At 41.4% G+C, this 20000-nt stretch overlaps 5 protein-coding genes across 7 annotated transcripts in view; 3 read left to right on the forward strand and 2 right to left on the reverse strand.

Moving 5' to 3' along the window:
• The window catches only part of LOC134193815 (transmembrane protein 50A-like), a 6506-nt gene extending 1254 nt beyond the window's left edge, over nt 1-5252 (forward strand). The window contains exons 5-6 of one of the 2 annotated variants that reach the window (XM_062662654.1): nt 4825-5014; nt 5075-5252. In XM_062662654.1, the coding sequence (XP_062518638.1) occupies nt 4825-5014; nt 5075-5120 (236 nt within the window). In that variant the 3' untranslated portion in view covers nt 5121-5252. Of the gene's footprint in view, nt 1-925; nt 2488-4824; nt 5015-5074 lie in introns of those variants that run through there. The other variant, XM_062662655.1, reaches the window with a different exon arrangement.
• A 940-nt stretch (nt 5253-6192) lies between these two features.
• LOC134193807 (charged multivesicular body protein 2a-like) lies at nt 6193-8106 on the forward strand. The gene is made up of 7 exons (XM_062662646.1): nt 6193-6327; nt 6378-6465; nt 6523-6627; nt 7027-7077; nt 7136-7290; nt 7603-7657; nt 7842-8106. The coding sequence occupies exons 1-7, from the start codon at nt 6248-6250 to the stop codon at nt 7971-7973; spliced, it is 666 nt and encodes a 221-aa protein (XP_062518630.1). The 5' UTR covers nt 6193-6247; the 3' UTR covers nt 7974-8106.
• An 822-nt stretch (nt 8107-8928) lies between these two features.
• LOC134193613 (CTD small phosphatase-like protein) lies at nt 8929-13414 on the forward strand. The gene is made up of 8 exons (XM_062662448.1): nt 8929-9098; nt 9270-9394; nt 9565-9669; nt 10795-10851; nt 10914-11006; nt 11328-11426; nt 11489-11575; nt 13065-13414. The coding sequence occupies exons 1-8, from the start codon at nt 9032-9034 to the stop codon at nt 13179-13181; spliced, it is 750 nt and encodes a 249-aa protein (XP_062518432.1). The 5' UTR covers nt 8929-9031; the 3' UTR covers nt 13182-13414.
• A 752-nt stretch (nt 13415-14166) lies between these two features.
• On the reverse strand, nt 14167-15960 carry LOC134193611 (NAD(P)H pyrophosphatase NUDT13, mitochondrial-like). 2 transcript variants are annotated; one of them, XM_062662447.1, is made up of 3 exons: nt 15389-15960; nt 15102-15209; nt 14167-14876 (listed from the first exon to the last, which is right to left on the reverse strand). In XM_062662447.1, the coding sequence occupies exons 1-3, from the start codon at nt 15908-15910 to the stop codon at nt 14421-14423; spliced, it is 1086 nt and encodes a 361-aa protein (XP_062518431.1). In that variant the 5' UTR covers nt 15911-15960; the 3' UTR covers nt 14167-14420. The 2 variants fall into 2 exon arrangements, with proteins under 2 accessions (XP_062518431.1, XP_062518430.1); XM_062662446.1 differs by having other exon boundaries at nt 14169-14876; nt 15102-15227.
• Nucleotides 15961-16068: 108 nt separating this feature from the next.
• The window catches only part of LOC134193610 (DNA primase small subunit-like), a 6572-nt gene continuing 2640 nt past the window's right edge, over nt 16069-20000 (reverse strand). Inside the window, exons 2-11 of the mRNA XM_062662445.1 lie at nt 19698-19962; nt 19560-19633; nt 18819-19014; nt 18317-18429; nt 17972-18081; nt 17791-17917; nt 16656-16725; nt 16559-16605; nt 16397-16495; nt 16069-16340 (exon numbers count right to left, since the gene is read on the reverse strand). Of these exons, the coding sequence (XP_062518429.1) occupies nt 16321-16340; nt 16397-16495; nt 16559-16605; nt 16656-16725; nt 17791-17917; nt 17972-18081; nt 18317-18429; nt 18819-19014; nt 19560-19633; nt 19698-19962 (1121 nt within the window). The 3' untranslated portion in view covers nt 16069-16320. The remainder of the gene's footprint in view (nt 16341-16396; nt 16496-16558; nt 16606-16655; nt 16726-17790; nt 17918-17971; nt 18082-18316; nt 18430-18818; nt 19015-19559; nt 19634-19697; nt 19963-20000) is intronic.

The following is a 20000-nucleotide window of genomic DNA, read 5'->3' on the forward strand; positions in this document are numbered from 1 at the left end:
ATGCATCTCACAATACACAGTGTAGACTGATTCATTTAGAATAAATGAGGAGCTAACCAACCGTATGTAGCCAGCACAGACTAACAATCCTGTGGCGCTGCACTAAAAATAGATACAGTCACTAAACCGCTTGCAAACAACAGTACAGATAGAACTGTTGGTAATCTTACTTACTATGTAATCTATTTCTAACAAGCCATATTTTAAAAGAATGTCCAATTACAGTTTTGACAATATTGGACATGAGATGTTGTTGGTGTTTAGTTGGAATATTTAGTAGATGAAAGAACTGCTGGAGACCAATGATGTTAATAAATTCTCTAGAACCAACTTCAAGGTTGATCTGCTTGCATACAAATCCTTGCTCTTTGATGTTATTGACCAGTTCTGCGTATCTATTTTGTTTACACTCATTTGCAGCATCAAAGTTTGTTTCATGACATATTGTCAGCTCGACAAATAAACTTTAATGGGATCCTTCCTCCATATAACAATATCAGGACTTTGAGAAGTGGCAATAATATGAGTAGGGAATGAGTGGAACTATCCTTGTGGCCGGCATAAATGTTGAACATTGGGGGAAGATATTTTATTGCTTCTTTTAAAAGTAGATGGAGAATAGCATCATGTCTTGTATTATAGTATCCATTTCTCACTAAAACTTCACAGTTGTTCAGTACATGGAGAATCGTTTGTCTTCTTTGACATAGCGGGCATTTGTCACAGGTTCTCTTTTTCCTTAGGACTAAGTTGGCATTTGATGGTAAAGTTTCATTGGTAGCATTCATGATAAACGATAGTTGACTTGATGGTAAATTACTAACGCACTTTGTTCACATATCTGGTGCAGAATTGTTTAGTCTGCTGGTAAATCCTTGAATTTTTGTACTGTTTAGTTTGTTCAAAGTTGTTGGTCTTCTTTTAGCTCAAATTTAGTTTTCTGTTCGAGTGATCTGGACGACAATAATGGATGGTTTTGTAATGACTTTAGTCCTTCTCTGAAACAAGAAAATCTTTCAGGATGAGAGTTGTTAGTAGCTTTCTTCGTTGCCAATGATCTGACGCAGCCATCTTTAGATGTTAAGAACCAACCGAGCACGTTTGGCAGATTGCAATTGAATAGCTGCATTGGATAAATGAGGCAATCCTAAGCCTCCTTTGGAGATATCCAAATACAGTTGAGCTGAACAAGCAGAACTATGTCATTTGCACCATTTCTTTAGATAAAAAGTTATGATGTTGTCAAGTGTTGCCTTCATCCAACTTGGGGCTAGTGGCAGCAGACAGAGAAACCGTGTGAGTCTTGGATAGACACCATGATGGTATACTATCAGTTTCCTTTGGATATGATAGGGCAAGAGTCAAGTTTCTTCATCAATTCTTCAACTTTATTTTTCAAAAAGATCTTGTATTCATTAGATGTTAAATCACCATTTATAGGCATTCACAGAAATTTTGAAGGTCTTATTGCCAAGGAAGGGAATGGTCTGCCCACATATTGAGATAGATGGGTGATGGTTGTGACATTTAGTTTGATATGACAATTTCAAGCAACTACATTTTGGCACCTTGATGACTATGATTGACCATTGACACCATTTGGACACTATATCACAAAGTTTCTGCAGGCCCTTGGACAAAGTCACATCATCGGCAAATAGAAGGGCATCTATCACATAAGCTGATCTATTCAGTCTGTAACCAAGTGCTGGTGTAACTTGTTTAAGTTGAATTGCAAGGGTGTTAATAACTGTGTTAATAACAATCAATGAAAATGGATCACCCTGAAACACTCCAATCTTACAAGGAAGTAGTGAAGTAGACCATCTCTTTGTAGTTACCGTCACTTGCAAATCAGAGTAGAGATTTTCAACAACCATTTAAAGGAACATGATGTTGTTTGAAACTTTGTTTGATCAACCAGTGAGGCACCGAACCATATGCATTGGCAAAATCCAGCCAACAGACAGATAGAGTGTGTCTATTTCTCTTAGAATCCAAAAAAGCAGACCATAGTTTGAAATGATGATCATGTGTGCCACTGACACCAGGAAGAAAGCTTTTTGAATACAAGTATTCATTAAGCTATTTTGTAACAGGAAGTCACACCAACAATCTTTTAGGATTGTAGTATAGATTTTACTAATACATGGTGTCAATGCAATAGGTTTAGCTGGATCTGATGGACTTTCTGTTGCACTAGATTTAGGGATGAGACGTATAACAGGTACGGCTATTATCATAGTTGCCGCTGTGAAATAGGCCGTAGTATCGACATCCATCCCTACCGTATACATGTGATGAGCTGAAACAATAAAACCTAATATTCCAATTGATAACATTGCATAAACCATTCCTAAATACCCAAATATTTGGTTCTTTGCCGCAAATGTTGGTACAATTTGAGATATCATTCCAAACCCAGGTAATAGTACTGTGCAGGACAACCAGCAATTGTTAAAAAAGGGCCAAGAGAGCTGGAATTAGAGATTCACATTTCTTAAGAACAATGTAGGAAATCCAATCGAGTGGACTAGGAGCAGAGTAGTTCCTAGTTGATCTAATTTTCTTGTACACTTCTTCATATGATATCGGACGAATGTCAAATGATTTCTCTGACAGTTAGGTGTACAAGAATCTGATGAAAATGGATGAGTTGAAACATCTGATGGTTTGGAATAAGTTGATGAGAAAAATTGATATGCTTCTTCAGCAGAAAAGTTAGGAGCAACATTCGACATTTCATCCTCTAACAATGACTTAGAGAAAGACCCAAAAAATTTTCTTATAGAGCTTGTTTGCTTCAATAGCAGAAAGACTGAGCCTTGGATAAACTATTGGAGGGATGCATCTCACGATACATTAGACTATTGTATTGGAGGGATGCATCTCACGATACATGGTCAAACCCATTTATTGAAATAAATAAACAAATGGGGAGCAGCTAGCAACCCCTGTCCAACACGGTTAACAATCCCGTGGCGACATATGGGACAGCAGCTAAGAGCTCTAGACTAGCTACAACGAAGTTGGCTAGCACAGCAAGACTAAAGTAAAAGAGAAGACTAAGTTAACCATTAATTAAACACAGTAACAAGGCTATGAACTGTTCCTCTTGATCCAGATTTTAAATGACTCTTCCATGACAGTCTTGATAATCTGAAGACACATGTTCTCCTTTGTCCTAGCTGGTATACGTAGTTCCGTGCACAGAGAATTCAAATTGGCATTATGAATAAAACCTCTCGATCCAACGAGAAGGTTAAATTGCTTTACGAGATATCTCTTTTCTGACAGAGACTGCACTAGGTCGTAATATCTTGCAGTTTTTCTTTCGTCAGCTGCATCGAAGTTGGACTCATGACAGACAGTAAGTTCTACTAGGTAAATTCTCTGTACCACGTCGTTCCATAGAATGACGTCAGGTCTTTTGGTGGTCACAACGATGTCTGTTGGAAATGGAACAGTGCTGCAGGCAAGATCAGCGAAAACGTTGTAATTACTGGTGGACGTATTCTGAGAGATGGTGTCGTAGATTATCTTGAGAACAGCGTCGTGCCGGGTATTATAACAGCCTCTCTTAAGGAGAACAGAACAATTATTTAGAACGTGTAGAAGAGTCTGTCGTTTATGGCAGAGTGGACATCCATCATTTGTTCTCTTCTTCCACAGCAGAAGATTGGCATTCGTTGGTAATGACTCCGAGACAGCATTTAGAATGAAAGAGAAATGTTCTGATGTTAAACTGTAAACAACTTTTGACCATAAATCTGCCGCAGAATTGTCAATCCGGCTTGTCGCTCCTTGCACTTTGCGGCTCTGCAGTGTCTCCAGAAGATGCTGCTGAAAGTTCTTGTCAAGTCTGTTTTTGGTCTTTTCACCAAGCGACGAGCCTGACAGTCCAGGTGAGTCTGATAAAGAAACAAGTCCTTCTCTAACTGAAGAAAATCTCTCAGGGTGAAACCCATTCACAGCAGCTTTTGTTGCCAGGTACCGGATTGTGTTATCAGATGAGGTCAAAAAACGAGCAGATTTAGATGCCTGAAATTTTGAGGAGCAGTGCGAAAGACAAGGAAGGCCAAGACCACCTTTGGACTTTTCCAAATATAAACGAACAGTGCATGCGGATCTGGGTAGTTTCGTCCATTTCTTCAAGAAGTAAGTCACTATGCTGTCCACGTCTGTTCTAACCCAACTGGGAGCCAGTGGTACTAAAGACAGTGACCAAGCGAGCCTAGGAAACACTCCTTGACTGTAAAGTTTGAGTTTTCGGCAACAGCTAAGCAGACAAGAATCAACTTTTTCCATTAGTTGACGAACTTTAGCCTTTAGTGATTCCTTGAAAGACACAGTGCTCAACTTCCCATTTACTGGCATTCCCAAAAACTTGAAGGTGTCCTCACCAAGAAATGGAATTGAAGAACCAGAAACAGAAACGGCAGGGTCACGGGCATGGTAAGACGGCTTGAACGATAAACTGAGCGATGAACATTTTGAAGGCTTGATGGACAGTTGTGACCAACAACACCACTTGGACACGATGTCGCAGAGGGTTTGTAGGTTCTTGGAATTTCTGGCGAGAAGAGTTAAGTCGTCAGCAAAAAGAAGAGTGTTAACAATATGCTCTGTGTTTTGTAATGTTGTATTGGAGGGATGCATCTCACAATTCACTAGACTATTGTATTGGAGGGATGCATCCACAACACACTGTAGTATGCTGGATTATTGTAAGAGAGACACATCGCTCACCCTCAAGCCCAAAGAAGTTGTATCAGCTCTTTGGGTTCCTTTGTTTGATTGTTTTTCAGTTGTGGTTTATTATAGCTTCTCATTCTCACTGCTCTTCGCCAACCCATCAAACAATCACAAATCATACAATAACCAATAACACGAACCTCACAACAACAACCCCTGGAACTTATTCATCGACATCAACTCCATCACACTGTATCGATAATGATGCTGTGTGGCCGGGTGTTGCAGTCATGTTGCAGAACCTCTTCATATTTATCGGGTGAGCTAACATCATTACTGGTAGACACCACCGCTCGGATTGATCTTGTTCTCCTTTCAGATCACTGATATTCAAATTTGGACGATCTGAAGACCTCTGGGAATGAAGAAACGTTTGGTTGTACAGACAGAGTATATCTACTCTTAGTGAAATGTGTTGTACATCTAGAATACATAAATTGTTGATGAGTGATACCGATTTTAGTGTACTAATATACGTACAATGTGTGACTACCTGACGGCCACTGTTGCAAAGTTGAGTCATTTAATTAATATCAAACTTTATCCAGAAACAGCCAATTTGAAACCTTAGACCAATGATGATGACTTTTGAGTTAGATGTTAGAACGTGTAGCTAGCTAGCAATATATAAACAAATTGCTATCGTGTGTGTGTGTGTGTGTGTGTGTGTGTGTGTGTGTGTGTGTGTGTGTGTGCGTGTGTGCGTGTGTGTGTGTGTGTGTGTGTGTGTGTGTGTGTGTCTGTCTGTGTGTGTGTGTGTGTGTGTGCGTGTGTGTGTGTGTGTGTGTCTGTGTCTGTGTCTGTGTCTGTGTCTGTGTCTCTCTGTGTGTGTGTGTGTGTGTGTGTGTGTGTGTGTGTGTGTGTGTGTGTGTGTGTGTGTGTGTGTGTGTGTGTGTGTGTGTGTGTGTGTGTGTGTGTGTGTGTGTGTGTGTGTGTGTGTGTGTGTCTGTCTGTCTGTCTTTCATAGTTCTATTCATTAATTAAAACGAAGAACAGTAGGAGAGTAGAACTTTTAGTACTGCAGCAAGTGATGTAAGTAGTGACGTTTGATGACAATAAAACAAATCTGTCTGTCTGTCTGTCTGTCTGTCTGTCTGTCTGCTTATCTGTCTGCTAGCTAAAGACGAGTTTCAATCAAGCTAAAACACTTAACAGCCGCTGCCCTAGTTGTCCAAAAATACAGCAGTAATGCAAAATCAGAAACTATGTGGACAAACATGAGAACAAAAGCAAACAGTTGTGCCATACAATTTTGCTTTGAGAAATTCACAAATTGAAATAGGTCTATCCGTATGTCTGTCTGCCTATTCGTTTGTCTGTCCTTCTATGTCTTTGTGTATCTCCTTCTCTCAATGCTCAGTAGCTACCTACGTGCAATGGTTGCAACTCCAATAGTGTCTGATGATGATATCAAAATGTCGATTGAAATCAACGAGTGACATCAGTTGTCACAAGATCTCTTTTCTCTCAATAGTCAGCACATCTAGCCGTCATGTCATGGTTGTTTGGGAGGAGAAAGACGCCCGAAGAAATCCTGAAACAGAACCAGCGCGCTCTCAATAAGACAATCAGGTCATTCCTCTAGTTCTTCTTTCCTGATCGCATTTTGAAGATTTGTGTAGAGAACTGGATCGGGAGAGAAGCAAGTTAGAGACACAAGAGAAGAAGGTCATTGCTGATATCAAGAAAATGGCGAAACAAGGACAAATGGTGAGTGGTGACGTCATTTCCGGTTACACACGCTGACCGTATGCGTTTGCTGACTAGGAAGCTGTGAAAATCATGGCGAAAGATTTAGTGAGAACCCGGCGGTATGTTAAGAAATTCATTTTGATGAAGGCGAACATTCAGGCTGTCTCACTGAAAATACAGGCGAGAAGACGTGCTTCTCTTGCGATTGTTCATCATCCTATGAGTCTGTCTGTCTGTCTGTATGTATGTATGTATTTCTATCTGTCTGTCTGTGTGTACGTCTGTCTGTGTGTACGTCTGTCTGTCTGTTCATCTCTTTGTCTGTCTGTCTGTATGTCTGTCTGTCTGTATGTTTGTCTCATCAGTCCAACAATGTCAAGTATCCCTTCCCACATCCAACATCTTCTGTGTCCACTAGCTACTTGCTGCACCTCTGCCCCATACCTCCAAGTCATGTTGGTTCTGTCCACGTGTGTCTGTGTCTCCTTGCATGACTGCCTGTGTACAATAAGCTTTTGTCTGACAACTCTGAAATCTCCTACTAATCAAATTGCACCAAATCATTGCTTTTAATTCTAGACTATGAGATCGACAGCATCAATGGCTAAAGCCATGAAGGGCGTCTCAAAGGTTCTTTCTACTTAGGGATGAAATAAATTCATGACATTTTATCGAGTCTTTGTAACAGGCTATGGCCACGATGAACAAGAAGATGAATCTTCCAGAAATACAGAAGATTATGATGGAATTTGAGAAACAGTCCGAGATCATGGACATGAAAGAGGAGATGATGAGTGATGCTGTGGATGATGTGATTGGAGAGGAAGATGATGAGGAAGAAGGGTAAGACTGGTTTTGTTGCATTCTAATATGGGAGATGCATTCCTTCAATACGACAGTGTAGCTAATGTATTCAGAGATGCATCCTTCCAACACAATAGTCTAGTGTATTATGAGATGCACCCCTCCAATACAATAGTAATGTATTGTGAGATGCATCCCTCCAACACAATTGAATAGTCTAGATGCATTCCTCCAGAATTTTAGTCTGATGTGTTAGCAAATGAAGCTCTTTACCCGAGGCCCGGATATTTGGGCTAAGGGTATACTATAGTAGTTCTCTGTTAATTAAATACTGTTTTACATTCATTATAGTGATGCTATTGTTCAGCAAGTTTTTGATGAACTGGGGCTCAACCTGGCAGACATGGTATGTATATGCAACTTCTCATATACAGTAACCATGTTCATACCTAAATTGTCTGTCTGTCTGTCTGTCTGTCTGTCTCTGTTTTCCTGTCATTCATTTGTGTAAATGCTGGACGTTTGGCTGTGTCTTCTGTACGCTATTTCTGGAATCGAATAAGACCTCCATTGATGATGATCTCTTTTAGTTGTCTGACCTTCCTTCTACGGGTGGCCCACTCCAAGCTAAATCCAAAGCAGCTCCTCAGGCTGCGGCTGCTGCTGCTGCAGATGACGACTCTGACCTTCAAGCTCGATTGGACAACTTGCGGCGAGAATGAATATAACTTTTTAATTCTTCCACATATTTAGCTGATGACTAGTGTAATGAGCTATAGTATAATATCTACAAAGCTTGGCGTTTGTTTGTATATCATGTATCATAAAACGGTTTAACAATTGTTTCCAAGGCAACTACTCGAAAGGCTTTGTCTTTACCTTTCACATGATGGCATGTCCACTGATAACAGTGATGACTCTCTTTAGTGTCCTCTGTGTCTCTGGTGGGATTTAACACCTGCTTTTGAACGGCATTCCTTTCCACAAGATTGACAAACAAATGACTTGTTGGTAGGAACAATTTGTTCTTTCCGTTTCTGACGTTGAGCTTGAAGATGTCTAATACGATTTTCTTCAAACTGTTGGAGTGATGAATGGCAGAGAGATCTCCAGTTTGTTCTATCACTGGATAGTTTCTCAAAATGCAGGAAGTCAATCCCACAAGATTTCATATTAGCCTTGATAGAATCTTTATAACGTAATTTAGGACCACCTTGATGACGATGGCCCTGTTCCAGTTGACCAAAAAGGAGTTGTCTGGGAATTCTATCATTAGGCATTCGAGACATGTGACCAGCCCAGCGAAATTGGTCTTTACCTTAGCATGTACACATACCGTTTAATTGACATCATTCTCACTTTTGTCAAAAAATGCTAGAGAAGTCGACCCCTCAAGAGGGGACCCAGATCTGGATTAGTCAAAGCTAGGTCGACTGTTTCGCTATCAAAGTTCCATCATCCTGCAAAATTTCATAAAAATCCATCCACACGTTTTTGAGTAATGCTGCTCACAGACAAACAAAAAACAAATTTCAATAAAAATATAACCTTTTTAGAAAAAGAATTAATTAAAAACAAATATCTTATAATCGCTCGCGCACGAAACTCTGGGACCTCAAGGCAAGGAATGCGAAATATACACTATCGTGTGTCGTCACGTGACGTGTGGGCATTCCCACCAAACAATTGGCTTCTCGTCAGGCAGCCCCGTTCTCGCCGTCCGCTTCGACAGCGTCCCAAATCGACACGCCGATCCGCATCCCCTCCATCTGTCCTCCAAATGGACGTGATAACGCAAGTTTCGAAGGACGACGAGCCTCTGCACGGATTTCTCTCCTCGCCCAACGGTAAGCGCCACAAGTTTTCTCTTCCTGTGGGGTTTCCTGCCACCCTGCGAGCGACAAACTGCGCCACACGGCGCCTACTACATCTCGCACTCTCATCCAACCGTTTCAAACCAGATCGACCTCATTTTCGCGTGCAATTTGCAAAGCGTTGTCATCTCTTTCTCTCTCTAGGAAGCATCAATGCGACGCCGGTGCCTGTTAAGACACGCAGTCGGGGTTTCTTGTCGACGCTCTTCTGTTGCTTTCGTGGTCGGCCGAAAACTTCGTCGTTTAGTGAGACTCCGCCGTCTCCGAAGGTAATCGGGATGATATTTTGTGGACAATGAGGGCGTGGTGACGTGGGCGTGGTCGCGTGAGAGTGTTGCGTTGTGAGACGGTTCGGATGTCGCGTTGAAGGCCTGGATAAATAGTTGTAGTGACTGGATGTATCGGGATTCATGTTTTTTGTTGTTGTTGTGATTCTCAGTTGCCCCCGGGAAAGTATTTGCTTCCAGCTCCGGCGGCGCAGGATAGACGGCGGAAGTGTTTGGTGATTGATTTAGATGAGACACTCGTACACAGCTCGTTTAAAGTAAGTGTCGTATATGCTTGTGGCTTGACCAGCTGACACTGGAAAAACAAAGTTATGTGATTTCCCGGATGTGAGATACACGGAAGTGGAACGGGTGTGGGCAACTGGCGGGTAAATCGAGGAGATTTTAGACGTCGGGTCGCGTCGTAGAGAGCGTAAAATTGCTGACAAATAGAAGAGGTAGTTTTCCTAGAAGATGCGAGGCGTTTTACTACCCGCCGTCACGCCTCCTCAATCTGATAATTCCATTAGGCAAACACACATTTGCACTTGTTTGTTGTAGTCTAATGATAATATGCGACTTTAGATGAAGGATAGCAGTTGTGTCGAGGAGGGTTGCTGTAGGTGTCTTCTTGTGGCTAGCTGCATGTGATAATAGCAAGAAGTTGATATGTAAACCCTCAGGCAATAGTGCGTGGTATAAAATCATCTTTATGCCAGGTAACGTTTTTACAAATGGAATTGCCGGAGGCAGCAGCTCTTGATGTTTTGCCTCTACTAAAAACACTCTACTGTTACTAACTCACAAGGGAGGGCATTTATTTGTTGCATGATGTTGATGTTGATGGTGTGATCTGTGTCTGTAAGGAGATAGAGTAATTGTCATCCCTACCATATGACGTACAGTACAGTATTAGACATCCTAATGCGTGAAACCTTATGGCATCTGTTTTGAGTTTCTGGACAGTAGTATGTAGAAGCCCAGAAGATCATGACATGATCATAGAGTTACACTTTGAAACTTTCAGTGTATTTTCAAACATGCATTTTATAGTAGAGGTTTAGGATTTCTCGATGTTGTATATGTTTGTCCTCCTTTTTCTCTGTCTGTCCATCCGTCTGTCTGTCTGTCTGTATCTGTCTGTCTGACTGTCTGTCTGTCCGTGTCTGTCTGTCTGTCTGTCTGTCCGTGTCTGTCTGTCCGTGTCTGTCTGTCTGTGTCTGTCTGTATCTGTCTGTATCTGTCTCTGTCTGTCTGTCTGTGTAAACACAGTACTATGGATGGCTTTATGACATGCTAATTTTGCGTATGCATGCTAGACAGATCTCAGCAGGAAGTTAATTGTTTGTTGTAAAATTGCTACAATACATTACATTTAGTTGGTGTTTTGTGTGATCATGTAGCCTGTCCCCAATGCTGACTTCATTGTTCCTGTTGAAATTGATGGTACTGTACATCAGGTGAGCATTGGGGGCTTATACAGCTTCACATGTGGTGTCACATCATAATGTGCCGATCGCAGGTTTATGTTCTCAAGAGGCCATATGTAGATGAGTTCTTAAAACGAATGGGGGAATTGTTTGAATGCGTTTTATTTACTGCTAGTCTTGCTAAGGTAAGAAGCCGATTGTCTATCTGACACTGATGTATGCCTGTGTGCATGTCCCATGTCTCATTTAATGAGACATGATTATCTAGGGTGTGTGTGTGTGTGTGTGTGTGTGTGTGTGTGTGTGTGTGTGTGTGTGTGTGTGTGTTTGAGTGTGTGCACATGTGTCCGCTTGTCTCTGTATGCATGTATGTGTGTTGGTCTTGTCTGTCAGTGCATCTGTCTTTCTGTGTGTCCAGTGTGTATCATTTGTTGTAATATCTAATTACATGTTAATATTGTATCGTGTACACTAACACACTGACTGTAATCTGATGTGATTTCCAGTATGCTGATCCTGTGTCTGACTTGCTGGACAAGTATGGCTGCTTCCGTGCGAGACTCTTCAGAGAGGCTTGTGTATTTCACAGAGGGAATTACGTCAAGGTTCTCTAGCAGCGATCTAGTCAAAGAAAAAACATGCTCATTTATGTTGTATTTTACAACAGGATCTAAGTCGCTTGGGTCGATCGTTGAAATCAACTATTATCATTGACAACTCACCCGCTTCATACATTTTTCATCCACAAAATGCGGTAGGAAAACTTGTAGTTTCAAGCAACGTAGCTAGACGTCCTTGAGTCATTATAAGTAATGCATGCATGTAAATGCAAACTAAGAGCAGCAAGCATGCATTGATGGGCCTTCCATGTTTATTTGATTTGTGTCACTGCCCTAAGTAACATCACAGAAGCATATGATGTTTGTGATCTTGCATGTCAGAGTGTGGAAATATTGGGTGACCATGAAGGCAGGAAGAATTTCCTCACACACAGTTGTGTTATGGGTAGGCAGGTAGGCAGACAGACAGACAGACAGACAGACAGACCAATAGACAGACAGGCAGACAGACAAACACAGACAGACAGACGGGCAGACAGACAGGCAGACAGACAGACAGACAGACAAATGGACAGACAGACGCATAGCAGCAACTAACTGTGGGTTACCTGCCTTACTGTCATGGTTCATGTAGCATCCACAAAACACACACTGTGATTTTAGCCGATTGATAACATGACAATAACTGATTGTAGCAAATCAGGGTGCCGACTAGGATTTGTAATCTCAACAAGTTAGATAACCCGGTAGATTTTCTGTACAGTTCAGTATGCAGACTGAATTGTGAAGTGAATGTCTCACTACTATTGGTAGAAACAGTGTACAGGTACATCATACTGTACAGGACTTGAGTTACACTGTGCATCATACTGTACTTTATACGTACTGTACAGGTACACTACCATACTGTAATGCAGGAGGCAAGAAACAATATTAGGTCCCACTGTGTGATTAAGTAAGTATGTGGAGCAGACCTCTCAACTCTCACTGTTTCGTCGTGAGACTCGCGATCTACGGGAATGTCTCACGATCTCACGATTTGTGCCCAATTCTCACGATTGCCAGTCCTTTCTCCCGACAAGCCTACCACAAGACACTCTGACACAAGACACTCTGACAGTCAGACCTGTTAGCCCCGTCTCCGAACTTACCAGATTCTTTGAACTAGAAGCTAGAAACGGATGTACTTGCTTGTATCTGAGGTATCCGGGGAATCTACTGCAGTAAAAGTAACGTTTAAGGTGAACCCTTGGCGCGCAGAAACGTAAAGTGAGGCCAACAAGTAAGCTGTTTTGCACAGAAATCTGACGCAGAATGATAAGCCACGCCTACTTTGGACAAGTTTTATGGGTGTGGTCATTTTCAAAAGACAGTCTCACGATTTGGTGCGAAGAAAAGTTGTGAGGTCTGGTGGTATTGACAGTATCCACTGGATTCGTATGGGATAATGGTGAGGGAACCCAATATGCCCAAAGCCTGTTTACACTTCAGGTTAAATAAATGTTTATGTGCCCTTAATCCTTGACTACCAGATCACACAACACATGCACATACAAATCTGTAGATAAACGACAGCATTGCATTGCATAGTATTCAATACATGATGCATGGACTGCTCCAAGTCCCTGCACACATCTTGTGTACGTACGTCATGTTTACACTGTCGTACTCTTCTCTTCACAGGTTCCTGTCTTGTCATGGTTTGACGACCAAGAAGACAAAGAATTACTGGAGCTGATTCCGTTTCTCGAAGGTCTCAGTACTGTGGACGACGTTTGCAGAGTGCTCCAGCAGCCATAACATGCAGTTCGTATCTTGTGTAATTGTCACAGTTGATAAGCACTGAGAGCTATCCACATGCTGCTATTTTATACGTTATTATTATGATGCGTGTTATAAGGTGTTCTGAGCTGTATATACCCTAACCTATGGGTGTTTGTATGAAACAAGTCTATCTTTTGATACTAACGATACTCATGACTATATGTAAGCTACATGCGGAATTAGCTAAATACACTAAAAGTTGAATATGATGGTGGCTTATGGTGGCTGTGGTTACTTCCCATGTTGGGTGTTCTTTGCCCACCCAGCATTTGCATTGTTGTCTTTCTTGGTTTGAGGTATTATTGGGTTGGGACTGCCACAGTGTGTAAACGCAGTTGGTAACTGATGACTTCACTTGTCTGTAGAACAGGAACTGGTAATTGATTCACGCTAACACATTAAGGTTTACTGTGAATGTGACGCAAGTGGCATGTGCTCAATCAGTTGTGAATCTTGTACGACTCTTGATCATGTATACCAGACTGCACACTCTCTGCGTGTGATGGGTAGAGAGTATGAGGAGAGCAGAAGCATTTCTTGAGATTGCTCCTCCTACTCTCCACCCATCACGTGCAGGAAGCTATACCACGGCTACATAGTCTGTAGACATTAGCACAACCATCTGACCTCGTTCCTACTGACAAGTAAAAGCTCCTCCTCCTCGTGTGATTCACGTGCGGTTAGCTCAGCGACTGCGCGGAAGAGCCTGGCTTGCGAGGCTAATAGAACATGGCGGAAGCAGTAAATGTGATCAGTCCTAACGCGCGCTAAGAGGCGTGGTCCTAACACGTCACGTGATTTACTTTCAGCTGTTGACAGTAACCACCAAACAGCCTAAGTTGTTCCTCCCTTCTAGCTACAAAGTCATTCGAAACTTTTTCTAGATTGAGGGAATCAGTCATGTCCGTTGTCTCTGATAAATATATTACCTATTTAATCATATGCATTTATACGCCCAAACCGGAAGTAGGCGTCAAATAGTCGACTGGTGAAAGTACACTTCGTGAAAAGTGGTTAGGCCATGGCCTGGCATGGCACCATAAAATTTGGCTCCCCACAGAAACTCTATACCTCGTGAGTTACTTAGCCCCATCATTTCACATACCAAAATACATCACCAGACACTTCAATTAAACATAAATTACAATTAGTCGTCATTCAACTGAGGATTAGTGAAAAGAAAGACCACACATGTGCATGCATGTGGTTCAGTGATCATGTCGGTTGCTGGTTCACCCAGTGCTTCATTAATTGATGTGCGATGGTAAACGGTGGTGGCACAATGAAATCTGATTTTAGCTGTGACTTTGCTGACCAAGTCAGAATTGCGCTCTGTATGTCTTGTCGTTTGTACCATCGTGCGTCTTCCAGTTCGTTATGATCAACGTCGATTGAATGTCTAAAAGGCGAGATTTGTGTGTTGAGAGTCGCATGAAAGCCAAGCATTAACGAGGGCGAAGGGAACGGCCACGGCTGACTGGAGATGTACTTTATGTTTGTGACTGAGAGATTGACTTCTTCTGCAACTTCTCTTTCCACAGTGTCTTCTGCAGATTCTCCGAATGCAGTAAAACCTGCTAGAGCACTGTACATGCCGGGTGGAAATTGAGTGTGACGAGCAAGAAGGCAATGATCTTCATGAGTTACCAATGTGATGGCAACAGAAGAGATCTAGTGTACGGAGATACTAATGATGTAAACGCCGACTGACATACAAAAGAGACAAACAGACAGACAGATAGACAGACAGGCAAGGCAAACAGACAAGCAGGCAGACAGACATACATACATACATACATAAAATACAAACAGCCAAGCAAACATGTGAGTAAACAAACAAACAAACAAACTGCAATCGACAAAAGCAGACAGAGTCAGTAACAACACGTTACTTACATTCGGATATGCCGTTTCATTGGTTTGACTGCAGAATTTCGAATGACCAGACAATTTCCGTTTCACCTCATGTCCACTCCTTGCAGAATAACGATGACTACTATTCCACTGCAACAATGAATATGCCTGCAAGTAAACTAATAAATTAAAAATAATTAATTTAAAATAATTAATTAATTTAAAGTAATTAATAAATTAAAATTAATTAATTAATTAATTAATTGCGAGATACTACACCGTGTTACACATACAACAAACACCCACACACGTGCAGTAGGACACATTACCTGTTTCAGTTGCTTCAGTGTTCCTGTTGAAGTCCTCAAACCAGCAGTTCTGAGATCAACAAAAATTCCATCAAATTTCTTTCCATATCTTTCCTTTTCTTCTTTTAGTTCGATTCTCGACTTTTGATCTTGAGACTGGCTGCAAGTCATCTCGGATGCGAATTGGGGCTGATCATTGCTATCGTATCCTAGAAATACGCAACTGTTGGATATGTTCTTCCACGAGTGACGTAAATCATCATCTTCCAAAATAGAAAATAAATTCTGCCAACTAATGTCCATCAATGACGTCAGATTATTTTGCAAAAGAGGCTTTTGATGGTGGAAAAGTAACACTTGAGCTCTTGGAGATGTCAATAGTTCTCTACAAATTTCGTCGTCCTCTGCAGCCATTTGTACTTTCCTTGCGTACTTGAGCAGTAACTTCCGGTCATGTAGCAGATGCGCGTTCACGCCCACTCCAACTGCTTCAACGGACAACAATTTGTTGAACAGTCCTAATGAACGACTCCGTCCATACATTTCAAAGGCGCATACTAGTTGACAACACGCATACACAATTTTAGTGTACAAGTCACGTGCATTGTAGGCCGGCCTCGAGTTCCCAGACCACTACTTGTCTAAAACAGGGACTTTGTTTGTAGTTATTAATTCAACTAATTTTCTGAGTGACTACTAGCTTGACTAGGCTTGTAAATTTATTTGCAATAGAAGGACAAAGTATGTATATGAAAACCCTTATCAACGTTTCTCTACAAAGAGAAAGAAGTCCCAACAAGTAAAAAAATTTAAGACGAATTAACAGCAAACACAATGCGTTTCTTGTAGTAGATGCAATCACATATTGTCCATTACCAGATGACAACTTCATGTAAATGTATTATACAACTTGTCCTACAAGATCGTTTAGCATAGACATCAGAGTGTCCAGTCTACCACTCGCCTGATGCATCTAAAATAAGACGACTTGTCTACAAGTCTATATTTCCATCAAACCAGCTCTCCTACCTTGTGCTGCTTTCCTTTTTGGCGACCAACTTTTTTCCATATGCTGTAGAAATCTCGCAAAAACGTCAACACTCTTTTTCAAACTTGTTGTTCGCCAATCTCCCAACACACATGATATACTAGCAAATGATTTTCAATTCAATGAGCAACAAATCGTGTTACCTGCTCGTTTCCCTGACTCTACTTGGTCCAGCTCATAACATAATTGACTAAAAACATACTTGTGTTGATGATATGCCATTTTACTTTGATTACCTACCTGATGGTTGGGACAGCAAATGGGTCAAAAGTTTCTACGTTGTCTGCATCGAAGGGAACACAAACACGACCTACACGGAGACATATGGTACAGGTGATCATCATCAATATATCTTTTTATCTTTTTTTGGACTTATATCTGTATTGCTATTTGAGCATTTCACTAGCTGTACATGTTTCTAGAGTAGCGCTACAGGATTGGTTGTGTTGGCTATGTGCAGTTGGTAGCTCCTCATTATATAATGCAATAAATGAGTGTACAATAAAATGTATTAGGAGATGCATCCCTCCAATACAATACACACACGTGTATTATGAGATGCATCCCTCCAATACAATAGACTAGTGTCTTGTGAGATGCATCCCTCCAATACAATGGATACTATAATACAAGACATGATGCTATTCTACTTCTACTTTTTTAAAAGAAGCCATAAAATATCTTCCCCCAATGTTCAATTTATGCCAACCACAAGGATAGTTCCACTCATTTCCCTACTCATATTATTGCCACTTCTCAACGTCCAGATATTGTTATATGGAGGAAGGATCCCATTAAAGTTTATTTGTCAAGCTGACAATATGTCATGAAACAAACTTTGATGCTGCAAATGAGCGCAAACGAAATAGACATGCGGTACTGGTCAATAACATCAAAGAGCAAGGATTTGTATGCAAGCAGATCAACATTAACTTAAAGTTGGTTATAGAGGATTTATCAACATCATTGGTCTCCAGCAGTTCTTTTATCTACTAAACATTCCAACTAAACACCAACAACATCTCATGTCCAATATTGTCAAAACTGTAATTGAACATTCTTTTAAAATACGGCTTGTTAAAAATAGATTACACAGTAAGTAAGATTAGCTTAGATATAGATAGTTATCTTATATATTGCTTAGTGTACCAATAGTTCTATCTGTACTGTTGTTTGCAAGCGTTTTACTGACTGTATTTATTTTAGTGTGGCGCCACAGGATTGTTAGTCTGTGCTGGCTACATACGGTTGGTTAGCTCCTCGTTTATTCTAAATAAACGAGTTTACGCGTTGTGAGATGCATCCCTCCAATACAATAGTCTAATGTATTGTGAGATGCATCCCTTCAATACAACTTATTACTCTTTTTACTCACCTGTCTTTGGATGCACACAAAACGGACTCTTCAACAAATGATTGATGCCTTTACTAACATTAACATCCAATCGAGGATAAATATATTGAAACATAATTTCTGTCAGACAAATATTCAACTTCCATTTCTATGCACAGAAACTCATCACAAAGTTATTGTAATTGGCAACCACAATGTCTACATTGTGAGAACCAGATGCAGACTTTAGTGTGGCCACCACATCTTCCCATCGATGTTCTGATGTAACTCTGTGTGTTTTCGACCACCGCTGACGTACTTCATCCTGAATAGCTGCATAAACCATAATATATGTTACAATGAATAAAAATATCACAACTATTAGCTATCAGATGCAGCCTTGTACACACCAAGTGTTCAACAGGTGAGACGTCTGTGTGTGTGTGTGTGTGTGTGTGTGTGTGTGTGTGTGTGTGTGTGCGTGCGTGTGTGTGTGCGCGTGTGTGTGTGTGTGTGTGTGTGTGTGTGTGTGTGTGTGTGTGTGTGTGTGTGTGTCATTCCAACTTACTTGTGTCTGGTATGAGAGCAAGAACCTTCTCTGCTTGCTCTGGCATCCCCAGTATGTCTTGGTTTTCTAGTGCAAGTTTTTTAAATTTGTCTTTAACAATTTCTTCAGCTCGCCTTAAAAAGATTAATTAGCATGAGAATTGATAGGTGGCAATGCGTCGTATCAGAAAACCCTCACAAAACAAATAGACAGATAGGAGACAAACTAAGTAAGAAAAAAGATGAAAACAAACTAAAAGAAAGACAAGTTGACACACAAACAGACAGACAAACAGACAGACAGACAACCACATAGACAGACAGACAGACAGAGAGATAGAGAGACAGACAGACAGAGAGACAGAGAGAGAGAGACAGACAGAGAGACAGACAGACAGAGAGACAGAGAGACAGCCAGACAGACAGACAAACACACTGACATGCACAAACAGGTGAACAGAGACATAAAATACTGAAAACACATAAAAACTAAAGTCAACAAATATTGTATTGCGATGTCTCACTGCAATGATGGGTGAAGGGGACTGTGAAGCTGCACCTTCCGCACTTGACTCTCGCCACCCTTCACTACACTCAAGTACTCTGCTATAGCTGATCTGGCTGTTGATGAAAGTTTCCTTGCTGTGTCATCACACACCCAACAGTGGACGCCACGACGACCACTGTACACCCATAGACAATGAGAAAATCCAAAGTCATCTGGTAAAAGAACAATTTTAGGTCTACCGACCAGAACAGACACGCACACACACACAAACACACACACACACACACAGTGACACACACACACACACACACACACACACACACACACACACACACAAACACACACAGTGACACACACACACACACACACACACACACACACACACACACACAAACACACACAGTGACACACACACACACACACACACACACACACACACACACACACACACACAGTGACACACACACACACACACACACACACACACACACACAGTGACACACACACACACACAGTGACACACACACACACACACACACACACACACACACACAGTGACACACACACACACACACACACACACACACACACACACACACAATGACACACACACACACACACAGTGACACACACACACACACACACACACACACACACACACACACACAATGACACACACACACACACACACACACACACACACACACACACACACACACACACACACACACACACACACACACACACACCATCCCACCTTTCAACGCCAAATCAATAATACGAACTGCCACCTTCATCAACGGCCAACACTTCACACATATACCAGCCCCGCTAACCAATCACAAACAACCTCACTCTCTCACCCATTCAAACCACACCCACATCCTCACCCAACCTGCAACACGTCCGAACGTCATCATAATCCGTCATATCAATATCGAACACCAACTCCTTCTCTAACGGCTGAAAAGCCGTTGCCTTTACTGCCTTGTGTTCTTTAGGCTTGAGAGTGTAGACAGCCCCGATGTCTATTTTGTAGGGCAGCATCTTCTGGATTTCTCGCTCCATCTCTGCTTGGTCTTTGAATGACTGATATCTCACGTAGATGTCGTCTTTTAGAGTGAACGAGAATTCCCGGTGGAGAAAGTATGTTTTAGAAACTAAATAGAATACAAAGATTATTGATTGATTTTTGGGT

This window comes from Corticium candelabrum, chromosome 18, assembly GCF_963422355.1.
Source record: "Corticium candelabrum chromosome 18, ooCorCand1.1, whole genome shotgun sequence".
NCBI lineage: Eukaryota > Metazoa > Porifera > Homoscleromorpha > Homosclerophorida > Plakinidae > Corticium > Corticium candelabrum.